This window comes from Anabrus simplex, chromosome 1, assembly GCF_040414725.1.
Source record: "Anabrus simplex isolate iqAnaSimp1 chromosome 1, ASM4041472v1, whole genome shotgun sequence".
In the NCBI taxonomy this organism is placed as follows: domain Eukaryota; kingdom Metazoa; phylum Arthropoda; class Insecta; order Orthoptera; family Tettigoniidae; genus Anabrus; species Anabrus simplex.
The window spans coordinates 712,569,425-712,587,562 of NC_090265.1; the positions used below are offsets into that span (position 1 = coordinate 712,569,425).

The 18,138-nt window shown below is 39.9% G+C and overlaps 1 protein-coding gene across 1 annotated transcript in view; it reads left to right on the forward strand.

Annotated features, from left to right (window-relative positions):
• Tsr1 (Tsr1 ribosome assembly factor) overlaps positions 1-18,138 on the forward strand; it is a 192,001-nt gene that overhangs the window by 93,855 nt on the left and 80,008 nt on the right. The window contains exon 9 of the mRNA XM_067136020.2: positions 6,116-6,376. Coding sequence (XP_066992121.2) covers positions 6,116-6,376 — 261 coding nt within the window. The remainder of the gene's footprint in view (positions 1-6,115; positions 6,377-18,138) is intronic.

Sequence of the window (18,138 nt, forward strand, 5' to 3'; positions counted from 1 at the left end):
GGAAATGCTAGGTCAAGCAGCAGGGAAACCTTTCTGGACAGTAATAAAGAATCTTAGGAAGGGAGGGAAAAAGGAAATGAACAGTGTTTTGAGTAATTCAGGTGAACTCATAATAGATCCCAGGGAATCACTGGAGAGGTGGAGGGAATATTTTGAACATCTTCTCAATGTAAAAGGAAATCATCATGGTGCTGTTGCAAACAGCCAAGCTCATGGGGAGGAGGAAAATGATGTTGGTGAAATTATGCTTGAGGAAGTGGAAAGGATAGTAAATAAACTCCATTGTCATAAGGCAGCAGGAATAGATGAAATTAGACCTGAAATGGTGAAGTACAGTGGGAAGGCAGGGATGAAATGGCTTCATAGAGTAGTAAAATTAGCATGGAGTGTTAGTAAGGTACCTTCAGATTGGACAAAAGCAGTAATTGCACCTATCTATAAGCAAGGGAACAGGAAGGATTGCAACAACTATCGAGGTATCTCATTGATTAGTATACCAGGCAAAGTATTCACTGGCATCCTGGAAGGGAGGGTGTGATCAGTCGTTGAGAGGAAGTTGGATGAAAACCAGTGTGGTTTCAGACCACAGAGAGGCTGTCAGGATCAGATTTTCAGTATGCGCCGGTAATTGAAAAATACTACGAGGAATAGGCAGTTGTGTTTATGTTTCGTAGATATAAAGAAAGCATATGACAGGGTACCAAGGGAAAAGATGTTCGCCATACTGGGGGACTATGGAATTAAAGGTAGATTATTAAAATCAATCAAAGGCATTTATGTTGACAATTGGGCTTCAGTGAGAATTGATGGTGGAATGAGTTCTTGGTTCAGGGTACTTACAGGAGTTAGACAAGGCTGTAATCTTTCACCTTTGCTGTTCGTAGTTTACATGGATCATCTGCTGAAAGGTATAAAATGGCAGGGAGGGATTCAGTTAGGTGGAAATGTAGTAAGCAGTTTGGCCTATGCGGACGACTTGGTTTTAATGGCAGACTGTGCCGAAAGCCTGCAGTCTAATATCTTGGAACTTGAAAATAGGTGCAATGAGTATGGTTTGAAAATTAGCCTCTCGAAGACTAAATTGATGTCAGTAGGTAAGAAATTCAACAGAATCGAATGTCAGATTGGTGATACAAAGCTAGAACAGGTCGATAATTTCAAGTATTTAGGTTGTGTGTTCTCCCAGGATGGTAATATAGTAAGTGAGATTGAATCAAGGTGTCGTAAAGCTAATGCAATGAGCTCGCAGTTGCAATCAGCAGTATTCTGTAAGAAGGAAGTCAGCTCCCAGACAAAACTATCTTTACATCGTTCTGTTTTCAGACCAACTTTGCTTTACGGGAGCGAAAGCTGGGTGGACTCAGGATATCTTATTTATAAGTTAGAAGTAACAGACATGAAATAAGCGAGAATGATTGCTGGTACAAACAGGTGGGAACAATGACAGGAGGGTACTCGGAATGAGGAGATAAAGGCTAATTTAGGAATGAACTCGATGGATGAAGCTGTACGCATAAACCGGCTTTGGTGGTGGGGTCATGTGAGGCGAATGGAGGAGGATAGGTTACCTAGGAGAATAATGGACTCTGTTATGGAGGGTCAGAGAAGTAGAGGGAGACCAAGATGACGATGGTTAGACTCAGTTTCTAACGATTTAAAGATAAGAGGTATAGAACTAAATGAGGCCAAACAGTAGTTGCAAATCGAGGATTGTGGCGACGTTTAGTAAATTCTCAGAGGCTTGCAGACTGAACGCTGAAAGGCATAACAGTCTATAATGATAATGTATGTATGTATGAAATGGCGAATGATTTCAACCATTTTCATCGCTTTGTGATTGAGGAGCATAAAGTAAAGGTATATTTGATCTCCCAAATAGGAACCGCAGGTCAAACACGAATTTTACCGCTTGTCTATAACAAACTGTTGCTTTATTCATTTTACTAACGACAGTAGTCTTCCAATGTCAATATTGCAAATACTTTCACCAATTGTCATCTTCTCACTCATAGCAATATCTTTAAAACCAACATTGTACTAGTCTTTACCCTATGTTAATTTTTTTCAAGTCTCTTCAAGGTTTTTTATAAATTAGTTTTATTTTATTTATATATAAATCAGGTGCCTGATTTGTTTTCAAGGTTAAACCCATGGTTGATGATGCCTGTATGTAAGGCGAAACATGTACCATTTTAATTAACATGTCAATGTAATTCAACAAAGACAAGATTTATTGTACTGATCCAGTGGCCAAATTAATAAATTAACTTATTGTTATCATTTCAATTGTCAGCTCATAACCGAAAGAATATTTTCCAGCATCGTTACTTCAAACTTACTTGATGTACCCTATTTGACCTTTAGGAAAAAAATCTCGCCAGTATTTTACGCCAAATGATAATAACCGCAAATGAGTTTAACATTGTGTTTTATTATATTTGATGTATCTTTTAAATGTAAATGAATTGTAAATAATTTTTAAATATCTGAATTCCTTGAATAATATATGCATCCAAAGTTTTTGCCTATAATTTTTGTCAAAAAAGTCCATTAATTACGCGAGAAAGTACGGCATTACTTGAGTGGTCAGTCTCCCCAGGTTCATTCTGTGGATATGTCTGAAGAACATGGCTCTCCTCTTCCAGATGGTGTGCGAGATTTTTTCCGTCTTGAGATATAATTCTTTGTTTTCTTTCATTCTGTATGATACATCCTCTGTTCTTTTCTGTTCTTTGAAGTCCCGGTATCTTCCTCAGGCCAGCTTCTTGACCAATCCTGTTTTTATCAGGTTCAAACATTCAGCTGCATATAAAGCCTCTGGGCAGATCAGTCTGGTAGTGTCTGAGTTTTGCATTGCTTGAGATATTCTTCTTGTTGTAAGTTATTTCTCTGTTTTCATTATTTGTCCTATAGTCCAGTCAAGATGTACATACGTGCTTGCAAAAGGTCTGGTCGTTCTGAATTTTTTATATGTTGTTAGAACCTAAACCAGTATTAAAAAACCAGATTTGCAATTTCCAAAGTGCTGTGCGAGCGGCGGTGTAGCCAAAAAACCATGAAATGTTTGGACTTTTTTAAGGTTTTGCTCAATATCTCAGTGAAGGAAGGGTTTGACCGGTATCGTCACTCTATATACTTTTAAAATAGACTAAATTTGCTACAATTTGAGACTAGGGGTAGCTCCATACAGCCATTGGTTCCCATGATACAGTTCTTCGAAAATAGGCAATTTTTTCCAAAAAGTGAATTTTTTTCAGAATGGTCACACATTTTGTGAAATATCTTCTAAAATACCCATCCCACGTCAAACATTATATGAAGTGAAGTTGTAGTTAGCTTTCATTTGAGACCAGACTGGTACCTATAGGCCCAACGGTTCTCTCAAAAATGGCAGATAACCAAAAACTATCATAAGTGGTTTTGGGGGGGAAATGCAAATAAAATGTTCTCAGGTCTTTTTATTGTTTTGTTTATCAGTTACATTTTTTATTGTTAAATAATTTTTTGATGAAAAAAAAGAAAAAGGTAATATACCTATCGGGAATTACGTCATTGTCAAACCTTGTTTTATATACCTACATACTAAAATGCTTGTACAAACATCATTGTACCTACTATAAGGACAAATAACATTTACACAAAAAAGAAAACTAATATAAATCATGTAGGTATTGTATTTTGGTTGCCAAATCATGCCTTTCTTTACTCTTAGATGGGCCAGGCTTGGGCTCGCACGAAGGTGGTGTCTCGATGGCTGTGGTGGACGCTGGGGGAGGCGCCCAGTCTGTAGTCGGGTCATCTTCATCATCCGAGCATTTCAGCTCCACATCCAGAACGTTAATGCACAATTTGCCACCGCATGACTGGCAGAGGACTAAGCATTGTAGCCCAATCTTTCTGCTCGTTGAAGTGACAAACATCTTATACCTCAGGAAATCCAAAGTATCCCTTGCAATGTCACCCCCATATAGAGCCAAAAAGCACTTGATGCCTGCTTCTCTCACGGCTTCTGGGGTGGAGTCTAGCCGAAGGAAGACCTCTACTTGCTCAGCAAGTGGTTCACTCTTGCTCAGGAGTGTTGTGATTTTGGTCTTTCCTTGGCCAAATGATGCTGAGGGGGTATCGTACCCGGTAAATACGTGGGTGAATAGTACCGTCCCTATTGATCGCTGGGAGTCCTGGTGGTTGTAGGAGGTCGTGGAGTAGTGACAGCAACCAGCTTCGCCCTTCGTGCAGACGTTTTTCTCTTCAGCGCCTAAACCGTTGAAAAGAACGAGCAGGTCGACGTCTTCTCTAACTATGATGCCCCGATCGGCTACTGCTCTTTTTGAAAGCGCCATCATGATGATCTCTCGATCCTCATCTTCTTTGGCAACAGCCACTTCTACTCCCTCCTTCTGAAAGGCATCACAAAGAAGAGTTATTAGGCATCTCTGGTTGTTCTCATTGTCCAATACATGCTCTTGAGCAATTTGAATTACTGTGGATTCATCGAACGTCTGTTTGTAGCTGGAATGAGCTGCGTAGCGCCAGAGTCGTTCAGCTGTGTGGTTTTTTATTTATTTAATTTTTTTTTTTTTTTTTATAGCATCTTCGGGGTAGCTGTCAAAAATGATAGAGACGTTCTTCCCAAAGTGGTTACGGATGTAGGTGGTATTACGCGCCTAAAGTGCTCGAACTGTGCTCTTCCACTGCCGCACGACCTTGTGCAAGAGGTAGCTACCATCTAAAATGACGTGAGTGCTGGCATCTATCGGCATGTGTCTGGAAAGAGGAGTGAAGGCATAATACAGAGTGGATTTTGTGTCCTTGCGCATCGAACAGAGACATCGGGAACGGTTCCAACTCGTACTTGAAGTCATCCTTTAAATCCTCAGGACCTGTCAGAAAAACACTACTGATAGAAAGCAAACTGTCAGTTTTGGAAAATGGAGGGTGGAGAGCAAACCAGTTTTTCGTCGCCATAAGACCTATCTGTGTCAGTGCGACGAAAAGCAAATAGCAACAAAGAAACATTTTTTGAGTTTTTCCAAATCACTATTATCTCGGACGATTCTAGAAGGTCTTATGTCTACATGCTGCTCCCCAGTAGGATATGAGATGCTGCAAAAACTTTCAAGCTCTTCACATATGTTCACCATAAACACCATTCCTGTTGTCCACCTTGCCAGCACACTGTCATCATGGATCGCATCAGCTTCTGTTCAATTGTTAGGTCTGAGCACAACCCAGACCAAAACTTGTCAGACTGGCAAATGGTGAATGATCCTTTTGTGAACATGTTGTATTCACTTTTATCCATCCGATCTTCTAGAGCCATCATATCCTGAAGGTAGAGGTGCACGCTCTTAGCGTACAAAAAATGTCCAGCTGCATGGACAAAAGGGAGCATCTTGTGGACAGTGTACAAATGAAGGTTCTAATAAAAAATAAATAAAACCATAAAAAGACGTGAGAACAGTTTATTCGCATTTCCCCCCAAGACCCATTTACAACTGTTTTTGGTTATTTGCCGTTTTTGAGAGAATCGCTGGGCCTGCAGATACCACTCTGGTCTCAAATAAAAGCTAATTAAATTTACTACAACTTCATTTCATATAATATTGACGTGGGATGCGTATTTTAGAAGATATTTCACAAAATAAGTGACCATTTCAAAAAAATTCACTTTTTGGAAAAAATTGCCTAATGTTGAAGAACTGTATCTTGGGAACCAATGACTGTATAGAGCTCGCCCTGGTCTCAAATTGTAGCACATTTAGTCTACTTTAAAAGTACATATAGTGACTATACCGGTTAGACCCCTCCTTCACTGAGATATTGAGCAAAGTCCGAAAATTTCATGTTTTTTGGGTACACCGCTGCTCGCACAGTACTTTCGAAACTGCAAATCTGGTTTTTTAATGTTGGTTTAGGTCCTAACAGCATATAAAAAATTCAGAACGACCGGACCTTTTGCAAGCACGACCACCTTTTCGTGTTTAACTTGTCTGGACTACTACTTCCATTTATGCTTCCACTTCTCTCTGGTCAGCAACTGTCTATGATTTGCTCATCCCTTATTTTTTTGTGTGTGCATCATTTGAAATATTGCAGGATGTACTGTCTCTTATAGCCTGGCTGGTACGTGAAGCTACACATCAAGGGTGTACCTCAGTTCCTGGTGCAGGCTCGGAGACCCGACCACCCCTTAGTGCTGTACGGGATGCTGCCTCACGAGCAGAAGATCTCGCTGCTGAACGTGGTGCTCAAGCAGCCCAGCTGTATCACTCACCAGCCAATCAAATCTAAAGAGCAGCTAGTCTTTCATTGCGGCTACCGGCGTTTCCGAGCCTGCCCCATCTTCAGTCAGCATACCAACGGGAGCAAGCATAAGGTAAGGATTCCCCACGTCCCAAGGTGATGGCTCTTATTATGTATCCATTTTTCATTGTGCATGTGTATTTCATACTTTTTATAACTGATTTCAGTAATGATATAGTTATGAAATACATAACATTTTATGACAAGCTTCTGGCTTGTTTTCTGACATCGTATTGTTTGATGTCTTTAGATAGTCTTGCATGTTATCCACAACCTTTATATGTAACTCAGTACTGAGTAATTCTCGTTTATACATACATTTCTGTAGGTCCGGCAAAATAAACTTAAAAACATGTTGATTAAACCTAATTTTTACATAACCCATTTAAATTTGAAACTGGTTAGGACATTTTGTTGGGGCTGAAAAAAGTCATAAAGAGAAAATGTGCTAAAAATGAAAAAAATATGCTGTTAAATTTAAAGTTGGATTTGAATATAAAAATAATTATGATAAAAACAACAAAAGTGTTTACAGTTATAATTAATTAAATGAATAAACAAATAATACATTTTAAGAACACTAACATAGTAAAACATCAAGGAAAAACAGTGTTGGGAAAAACCCGAGTTATACACATTTCATTCAACCTTCTTTCGGTTGCTTACAATTAAGTCGTCATAGAATAGTCCAACATTTGTGTGATTTGCATATGTTTCATACGTGGATTTATCAATAAACTTTAATTTTTTATCATTTCTAAACTGTCTAGCTTTCTTCTTCTCCATAACTGAATGTCTTGCAAACCACTATGCGTAAGAACAGTAGGCCTAATTTTCGTACGAATCTAAAATTAAGCACGCAACACATCGGATGAGCTACTGTTGCACAGTCCAAACCACCACAGTGCTTCCTCTTCCTGTAGTGCGACACACTACTGCGTTATGTAGTTTGGGGCCATGAAGTTAACTTCTACGAAATCCTTATCCAGGCCAGTTGCCGCTGGCACGTCATGCATACAACGTGGGTGGGAACGCTAATTTAAATTTCTTATAGCGGGAATGTACTTTTCAGGTTTCTTTAGTGTGTATTTAATAGGACATGGGCTGGGACTTTGGAATAATGCTGTAATAACCAGGGAAACATGCTATAGAGGGACATTTTAATCACTTTTGACTGTATACATAATTCAGTACTGTATGTACTACACTGAGCGGCCAAAAGTCACAGGAAGGGGTGTCCGATTAGAAAATGTGCCGTGTACGACCCTTGAGCGTTGCAGCTAGCTGCGGCATAGAGCAGTCTGTCAAACACCAGTGTCGTGAAGATGGCAACATGTTGCGAGTTAACCGACCTTGAACATTGGATGATCAACGGTGCATAGGATTTTACATACGAATTAGGACTTCCGAGATCAACAGTGTCAAGGGTGGATCTTCAATATCACAGAGAGAATGTTACCACCCATGTAAACCACCACACGGGAGGACCACTGGTGTTGAACGAATGGACATCACATCGCCACCACAGAACCGTACTGGGCGCTTGATGGGCTGCTGTGAATCAGATCACCGCCCAGTTGAATGTTGGGAGTCAGGAACCCATTTCTACCTGGACTGTAAGGAGGCAACTGCACCGCACAGGCTTCACCAGCCGACGACCAACTCGTATCACTTTGCTGACACCTCGACACAGAGCTCAGCTATGTGCATAGGCCCGCAGACATCGGCAATGAACCATGGAACATTGGCGACGTGTGGTATGGTCCGTTGAATCCCGGTTCGAGTTGTATCGAGCTGATGGGCGCGTGAGAGTATGGCGTATGCCCCATGAAGCCATGGATCCTGTGTGTCAACAAGGTTGTATCCAGGCAGGAGGTGGCTCAGTTCTGGTCTGGGCGGCATTCACATGGTCGCAATTAGGCCCCACTGTCCGGTTGCAGGGAGCGCTGACAGGTGCACATTATGTGGACATTCTTTCAGACCATTTGCATCCCTTTCTGACCCTAGAGTACCCTGATGGAGATGCCATGTTTCAACAGGACAATCCACCGTGTCACCACTCTGTGTTGGCATGCAGGTGGTTGGAGGAGCACTCCAGTGGAGTTACGACCATGGATTGGCCCTCCAGATTCCCCGATCTTAATCCATAAGAGTATTAATGGGATGCTGTGGATGCAGGTGTATGCTCCGTGAACCCCGCATCAAGTACACAAGACCAATTATGGGTAGCAGTGCAAGATGCGAGGATCCAGATCCCTTGTAGAGTCAATGCCTCGCCATGTTGTTGCCGTTTTGAGGGCTCGCAGAGGAGCAACTCGTTATTAACATCACAGTCAGTGTCTTCCCATGACTTTTGGCCACTCAGTGTAATTTTCATGCAATGTAGTTTATTTATTCGTAACAAAGTTAAAGTAATATTGCAGCCATATACATTTCCTCTTATCAAAACACACAGGAGTTAGAAATGTTATACATTAGAGTCGGCATTATTGGTGGCGGCACTTTTGCTCCAGATGTCGGAGGGGATGGTACCATGGTGTAACGAAGGTCATGGGAATTGACGGAGAAAACGACTTGAATAAGCACCCAAATTTGGTGATGTGTTATATGCAATGGATGTGTGTAGGTGTCAAGGCCGGTCTCCACCGATTAACATTTAACACCAACATGTTAAATTTAACATGGTACAATTGACTTGTATATTGTGATTGTGTCTTCCAATTGACTTTGGATGTTAACTCAGAATGTTGAGGTTAACACTTTTAACATGTTGGCGTGTTTTCCACTCCAAGTCAGTTCGTTGTTTAGAGATGTCGGCACAGCTTCAGCAACTTCCGTGCTGTTTCCATGCCAACAGATGACCTAAACGATGCAAGCGACGTGCTTCTCGTGAAGTAGGATTATAGTTACAACACTCTGCAACACTCATTCTCTTTGTTATCAGCTACAAATACAGTACGCACATGCACGCGCACGTGTGTCATTCTTTCTGCACTATACTAAAATTTATAGTCAGAAATGAAGAGGAGCAAGGAGATTACTATGGACTTAATTAATGATATAATTGAAAGGCCTTGTTTGTGGGATGTCTCATCAAACGAATACAGAGATAAAGCGAAGAAAGCCAACAGTTTCCAGGAACTCGAAATTATCTATAATTGTTCTTGCGAGTGCATAAAAAAAACCAACTAGCGTCCGTCCGCTCCCAGTACAGTCGAGAATTGCAAAAAGTTCAGAAAAGTTGAAAGTCGGGAGCGTGAGTGGGAGCGGGACCGGACGAAGTTTATACTTCAGAGTGGTTTGCTTTTGAAGCAATGAGCAGGATGAGGGGAGGAATTGTGCCTAATAAAACTGTATATCTATATCATAACAAAAAGCTACAGTGGCAATAACAAAGGCCAAATCCTCTTCATCTGAGTCCATTGTCCTTGTTTGAAAATACTAGACACCACCTAAATGTATTACCACAAATTGATATGATGAAGTACCTGTATATAAACAAAGGATGTCAAGTTTAACATGTTAATTAAGTGTGGACACAATATTAAATGAAACAGTATTTAGCATTTAACATGTTAATAGTGTCACCAGTTAACATTTAACATGTTGTTGTTAAATGTTAATCAGTGCAAAAAGTTGAGGTTTAAAAGTTGTTAATGCACTTATGAGGTGTATACACTTAATGCTAGAAAAGTGACTGAGCTGTGAGCTTACATTCAGAAGATAGTGAGTTCGAACCCCACTGTTGGCAGCCCTAAAGATGGTCTTCCGTGGTTTGCCCTTTCCACACCAGCCAAATGCTGGGGCTCTTCCTTAACTAAGTCCACATCTGTTTCCTATCCCATCATCTCCGTAAGACCTATCTGTGTTGGTGTGATACGATGCCAATTGTAAAAAAAATGTCTGTTTTCTTTAAACCAGGGTCAAGTTCAAAATGAATCTTTAACATTCCTATTGTTTTTTTAAAGTTGTTCATATTTTGGCATACTGTAGAGTCATCATCATCATCATTTCTTCGCTCCAGCAAGCCAAGTGCGGTTGTGTACGAGCCTCCTCCAGTTTGTCCTATCCATCCACAGATGCTGCTCATATATGCGACGCCAGTTCACATCTCTAACTTCAAGGTTCTTCAATATCGGTTTTTCCCAAGCATCACGAGGTCTTTCTCTTGGGCCCGGTTGTATAAAGACATGACCGGAGAGCAATTTAGAACCTAGATCTGAAAATGAACTTAGATTAAGACTTCGTTGCGTTGTATAAAACTGAACTCGGTTTACGCATGTGTAGTTCAAATGTAATCGAAGTTCATAAAAGTGGAGGTTGCAACACCGCAAAACAAATGAAATGCGAAATAGCTTTGCCCGTTGGATAATACTTGCACCATGATTTGAGCTGACCGTGACTGTCGGCAAATGAACAACATTTGCAGCATGTACTGGAATTTCTCCATATGCTTTTCTTGCAGCGAACACAGGTAAAGAAAAAATGGATCTCCGACTTCGCTCAGTCAACCCATTTTTTTTTTTTTCTGATCCCGACGATATTAGATTTGCGAAGCCTAGCGAGTCTCTCTTTCATTTTCACGGCTTTTGTGGCCGTTCTCTTTCTTTAATTCATTCTATGAAGAATTGATTAGTGTTAGGAAGGGGCGGTTGCCCAGTTGCTCGTTCGGTTTTGTATGTTTTAATATCACGTCAGGATAAAACTGTTGTCGCATAGAGACCGTCGCATGTTCGTTTTTCCTTTGTGGTACCTGTTACATAAGGCGATATTAAAGAGGTTTTAAATCATAATTTTGGCCACAGTGCTGTTATGAGCACAGCAGAGCAAATACTTAGCTGTCAGGAAAAAGTGAAGCAACTCAGCATTTCACTGGCTAGCTCATGTTTCATACGTAGCGCGAATCGAACAGGGCAGTACCCAGCTGGCAAATGAAGTACGTTTGAATACATTACATTTTCTTTAGAAGTACTTGGATCGGTTTTCGGAATAATCACAGTACTGAAGTTCTAATGTTCATATATTTAAGGTTAGGTGTAGAAAACAGTGTTGTTCCTTTTTTTGAAACCCACGTTAATAACATTATCTCAGAGGATATTGACGCCATTCTATCTTGAACGGTACATAGAATATGCTGAATATCCCAGTAATGAAACATCTTAAAACATGAATGAGATAATGTAATATCGTAAGCAATTCATAGACGTTATGTTGTAGAATTATGTTTCACTGCATTATAAAGAAGTGTAATATAGTTTATATACAGACAACTGTAGCTAATGATGTATTAGGTTAGTATTTTGTGTATTTTCTTATGATTTATCATAACAACACAGATAATACTATGTTCACAATCAGCTGTTCTTGTATTTCGAATAGAAAACAACTTGAACTGAGATCAAAGAGTTTGATGGGAGAAATGTCTCCAGTCAAAGTTAATCCTAGTTCAGTGCGAATTGATCTCAGATTAACGTTTATACAACAACAAAATCCGAGTTCAGCGTGAGCTGAGATCAATTTCGTCTCTGATCTAAGATCAAACGGTTTATACAACCGGCCTTTGGTCTCTTCCCAGGAACTGTAGAGAACACTGGTATAATTTTTCTAATTTATTTTTGGCACTAAATAATTCATGTAATTTTTTACAGTGACAATAATGTTGTAAGAGTTTCCTTGTTTAAGTGAAAAGAAATTGAAAGTGAAAAGTTCTGCTTAATGTTAAAACAAAAAGTTTTGCACTTACTGTGATGTTTTGTTGTCAGTGTATTCATTAATAATGTTGCAAACCTGATATACTAAAATAATTTTAAGTACAAATTATGTTATTAATGTAAAGATCTGAAATAACCTGTCTTTAAAATGACATGGATATGTGTAGGTTGTACATCAGCTATGTTGAAAAAAAGAAAAAAAATATTAAAACTGATTTGAAAGTAATTCTTGGGTGAACGTAAAATTTCCTCTTCACCTTGATATACGTATAACTCAGGTTTAACTGTAGTTTGTTTTGCAAGTGAAAGTTTTTGTAGGTGTGTATGGAACTTGATGAGGATCCTCATTTAAGATGCAGTTAGGCCCCACTCATGGTTGTTTTTTCTTTTTCCCAAAGCTCCTGCTTGGAGTGGTCCAATTTTATTGTTATGTATTTTTTAACCAAGTGGAAGTCCACATACTTTCTAAGATGCAAATTGCATGAATTGTGCGGTGATACAAAATGTACCATCGTAGGGGAACGATAGCGACTCGGGAGAGGGTGCACCTGCTGCAGAACAAGGAGCAGAGAATCAACCTGAAGCCCCTGCACCTGGTGATGGAGAACAGAATGCCGTTGGAGGTGGAGGCGGTGATGCTGGAGGAGGTGGAGGCAGCAATGCCGGAGGAGGTGGTGGTGGAGACCAGCCTCCAGATGACAAACCCCAAGCCGCTGTGGATGAGGTGGAGAAAGATCCCAGTCAGGAGCAAGACGAGAACGATGAGGAAGGGGAGCCAGGATTGGATGCTGCCAACATCGGGTATGAGCATCAGTACGAGGACCAGACTGCGCCAGATAGTACAACACAACATTCTGCCTCTGATAACATGGATAGTACAACACAACATTCTGCCTCTGATAACTTGGATAGTACAACACAACATTCTGTCTCTGATAACTTGGATAGTACAACACAACATTCTGCCTCTGATTACTCGGATAGTACAACACAACATTCTGCCTCTGATTACTCAGATAGTACGATGCAACATTCTGCCCCTGGTAATTTGGATAGTATGTCGCAACATTCTACCTCTGATAATCTGGATAATACATCGCAACATTCTGTCTCTCATAACTTGGATAGTACGATGCAACATTCTGCCGCTGCAAATATGAACAGTACGATCCAACGTTCTACCACTGCAAATTTGGATGGTATGTTGCAACATTCTGTCGCTTCAAATTTGGACAGTACGATGCAACATTCTGCCGCTGTAAATTTGGATAGTATGATGCAACATTCTGCTTCTGCTAGCCTGGATAGTACGATGCAACATTCTGCTTCTGCTAATGTGGACAGTATCATGCAACATTCTGCTGCTGCAAATTTGGATAGTACAATGCAACATTCTGCCATTGCAAACTTAGATAGTACGATGCAGCATTCTGCTTCTGCTAGCCTGGATAGTATGATGCAACATTCTGTTTCTGCTAACGTGGACAGTATGGTGCAACATTCTGCCTCTGCAAACATGAATAGTACAATGCAACATTCTGCTTCTGCTCATGTGGATAGTACGATGCAACATTCTGCTTCTGCTAATGTGGAGAGTACGATGCAACATTCTGCCTCTGCAACCTTGGACAGTACAATGCAACATTCTGCCTTGCAGACTTTGAAGCAAGAACCTCAGGAGGAGGGTGAGGCAGTAGACAATAACAAGATGCGGGCAATTGAGAGTGATGCACTCAGTACTTTGGCATCTGCTGCTCTCAATCGTGTTGCACCTCCAGAGATGAAAGCAGAACAGTTGAAATTGCAGTTGCCTCGTGTGGAAGTGAAGAAAGAGGAACAACCTGCTCTGATAGCACCTATCACCACCAAGAAGAGAGATCTGGCTCCGTGGTACGATGTGGACTTGGTGAAGGGTACATCTTGTACTGTCACTTCCTTCTACTTACCAGCAGAAAATGGTGGAGGCAATGTGGAATACACGAGTGATTCACCTCCCAACTTTTCGGTGAGAAAACAACTTTCTTTGGAACCAGGAACGGCTTACAAGTTCCGAGTGGCCGCGGTCAATTCTTGCGGCCAAGGACCGTGGAGTGAAGTAGCGGCCTTCAAGACTTGCCTGCCTGGCTTCCCTGGAGCACCTTCGGCAATAAAAATCACCAAGTCTGTAGAGGGTGCTCACCTGTCCTGGGAGCCTCCTGCCATCAAAAGCAGCGACATCATAGAGTATTCGGTGTACTTAGCTGTCCGCAGTGCCACGTCTCAGAGCCAAGGTGCAGTGGTTACCACTCAGACTCAGTTGGCCTTCGTGAGGGTATACTCTGGACCAACCAACCAATGTACAGTGGCAAATGCGTCCCTTGCTGCTGCTCACATCGATACGACGACCAAACCTGCCATAATCTTTCGGATAGCTGCCCGTAACGAGAAGGGCTACGGGCCTGCTACTCAAGTGAGGTGGCTTCAGGAAGCACGACCCCAGGGCCCACCACCTGGTAAACAAGCCAGGCTAGACGAGATGTGATCATTAAAGTTGCACACACACATCACCTGAAACAACCCCTCACATTCAACCTTGAGGTGTAAGAAACAGTTTTACACCATCTGTATGCAAGTAATAAAAGATAAGTCAGTTTCACAGTGAGCTACACAACAAATTGGAGGATATTCATCTCCATCCCATCACCTTCAAGCAAACTTCTAGAATGATTGCACATCTGTTTCTTCTGACTCAAGGAATTGTAATCAGTGTGGCAACTTGTTCTTCATTCACTGCATATGGTGCAAGTTGACCCTGAGGGTCATTGCTATCTCCAAAGGAAGGTGACTTTGAAGAGTGATGGATTCTTATCAAGTTATTTACTTGCTTTCCAAAAATAAAAACTTAAGGGGTTTCCAGACTGTTAAATCTTTAACCTGGAGGCTGGTTGGGTCCTCAAAATGTGCCACCATGTGTTGTGTAGGGAAATTGCCATAGGCTTATAAAGCAAGATGAGGAGTGAGACACTTTGCTATTATTTTTGTCACTGAGCCAGAAAGTATTTATAATCTGATTTATAGAAAAGTAGCAATAAAACATAGCACGAAAAAATTCTTTATCATAATATTTTTCAATGTAAAACAAGAGCTAAAAGATTTCCACCTATTCAATACTTTTATTGTAACCAAAAAAAAAGTTACATGTATTTGAAACTAGTTTCGGTCTTGCTAGAGACCATCATCAGTCAGTCAGAGCCATAAAGTTAAGGCAAGACATAAATGATAATAGTTAAAATTTATGAAAGAAGTGTGTGTTGTTGACATTCGGTGCTCTTTCAGCTTTTTCAAGGATTCATCATCATCATCGGTTTGCCCTTCCAGCGAGCCAGGTAGGGTGTTTGAAAACTAGCATCTTCCAAAGTTGCCTATTCAAAAACATTTCATTGTCCAAGACAGATTCCCAATTCCATCCTCTTCTCTCGACGTCTTCCCTCAGTTGGTCCATCCATCTTCTTCTTGGTCTTCCAGCTGGTCTTCTACCTGTTATTATCTTTTCCAAATAAGCAGATGGTAACCTTGTGTTATTCATTCGTTTAATATGCCCAAACCATTTAAGCCTAGATGACCTAAGTCATTCCTCCATCGATTTATTTAGACCTAGGTTAAATCGAATCTCATCATTTTTCACATGATCAAGTCGGGTCTTTTGGAGGGCAGTTCTAAGAATATTCATTTCATAGGCTTGAATCCTACTACAATCCTTTGATGTTAGTGTGCACTCTCCAGAGAATATGTAAGGATGGGAATGAAATATGACTTGTACAGGGTCATTTTTGTTCTTTGTGGGACCTTCTCATCCCATAGTGATGATGATGATGCTTGTTGTTTTAAAGGGCCTAACATCAAAGGTCATCGGCCCCTCATCCCATAGTAGGTGTCTAACGATACTGTAAAAGATAGAGCCTTTGGTTACTCTGTTTGTTATTTCAATCTCAGCTCTGTTATTACTAGCCATTACGCTTCCTAAATAACTGAATTGGTGTACTACTTCAACTTGGTGGTCCTGTACTTTTATGTTGCATTCTGTATTATGTCTGCTGATTTTCAGTGCTACTGTTTTTTATGGGTTCAATTTAATTCCATAATCATCAAACTTCTTACACCATGCATTCAGATTATTTTGCACTCCCTTCTCTGTTTCATCCCATATTGCCACATCATCTGCAAACACCAGAGCCTGAAGATCTTTATTACCTTTTCCTTTTAGTTCCTTTAAAATGGTATCCATAACTGCTATGAATAGAAGAGGTGATAAGGCACTTCCCTGTTGTACTCCTTTGGTTGTATTGAGCCATCCTTTCAAGGATTCATATTTAAAACAAACAAACATCTCATAATACTTTCCCATCAGCATTATTCTGTTCACACTTGTTTCAGCTGAACTGAATTCAGGAAGATTCTTCAAGTGCTAATATTTTAAGTGTTTGACCTGGTCTTCTGTGAAGTGCGTTCTTCAAATTTGAAGAAAACGTTGAGAACTTATGCTAGAGCAAGTGAGATCATTAGTGTTTATCATTCAACTCTTTACTTGCCTTGCACCGAATGTCAACAACACACTAATATTTTATAAATTTTATCTATTATAATTTATATCTTGCCTTAACTTTGTGATTTTGACTGATGATGGTCTCTAGCACGACCAAATACAGTAAAACCTTGTTAAGACGTTTCTGCAGCGGACAACAAAAATAAATATGTTAAGGGAGAAAACCTACTAATGAATATACGAATAAAAACTATCCAACAGTGATATGGAAACACTAGATACAATATTTTATGACATGAGGGCATTTTATATAGTGTGTTCGCAGGTACAGCGAAAATTACATGTACTATTTCTAAAGATGAGAGGAAAGTGAAAGGTATGAAAAACCCGAGAGAAATATGAAAACCTTTTCTGCTGGAGATAATAAATTAACAAGTGAAATGAAAAGTGTGAAAAGCACCAAACAACAAATATGAAAAGATATGCACGGGGCCCAATAAAAATATCCAGATCACACTCTTTCTAAAACAAATGTTAGTTGAAGCCTTTTATTTTGGAGTAGTGAGTTATTAAACATTATTCTCTGGTCACACTCTTTGACAGTGAATTGGAGGTTACACTCGGCCCCATGTGCGACTGGCAGGAATGACTTTGACTGCTGTTTTGAATCGAACAAAACTTTGACCAACTTGAGTGATAGACAACAAATTAATCTAAAAAACCACCTAATCGATACTTTTTCTTTTGCCTTTGGCAAACTTAAAAATACATTAACAAACACAGTACATGTTTCGACCACTTAGTGGTCATCTTCAGCTGTATATAAAAATCTTAGATGATAACATTTAAAAGCAAGCACATTGGATCTTAAAACTATATCCTATGGGAGTCCAAAAACTATTGTTCTAGATGCTTTAAATGAAATGGAAGATGCGGGGGGGGGGGGGGGGGGGGGTAAGGAGATTTATGTGAATGATACTTAAATTATAGTATCGTTTACAATTGTGTTTAAAAACTTAAATGAAAAACACGAGGCAAGCTGCCCGAATCAGATCGCCATTTTATATAGCAGAAGCCACCACAGGGTTTTAGCAAGTTAAACGACTAACACAATTTCTTTTATCACATTCCGAAGAGCAATTCTTGGAAGTTAAACAGTCGACACGGCCTTTTAACCACAAGAATATCACTCAAGGAAGTTATTAAATATAAACAATAAATACCTGAAGACTGGTGCATATACATAAACTTTCATTCAAGCACAAGTGTTTTTGAATAAGTGCCTTACCATAGACACTTTAGAATATTTTAATGTATGTTTATTAAAAACAAAGTGTTTAACATCACCACAGACGCAAATTTTAATTAAGTTATTATTTTTCTCACAAATGGCTGAAGATTATTACAAACACAAACTTTTTATTCATGCCACCTAATGTTATCAAAAAGAATTTTACCATAGACGCTTTCAAATATTTTAAATATGTTTTTCATCATTTAAGTTTTTAAACACAATTGTAAACGATACTGTAATTTAAGTATCATTCACATAAATCTCCTTACCCCCCCCCCCATCTTCCATTTCATTTAAAGCATCTAGAA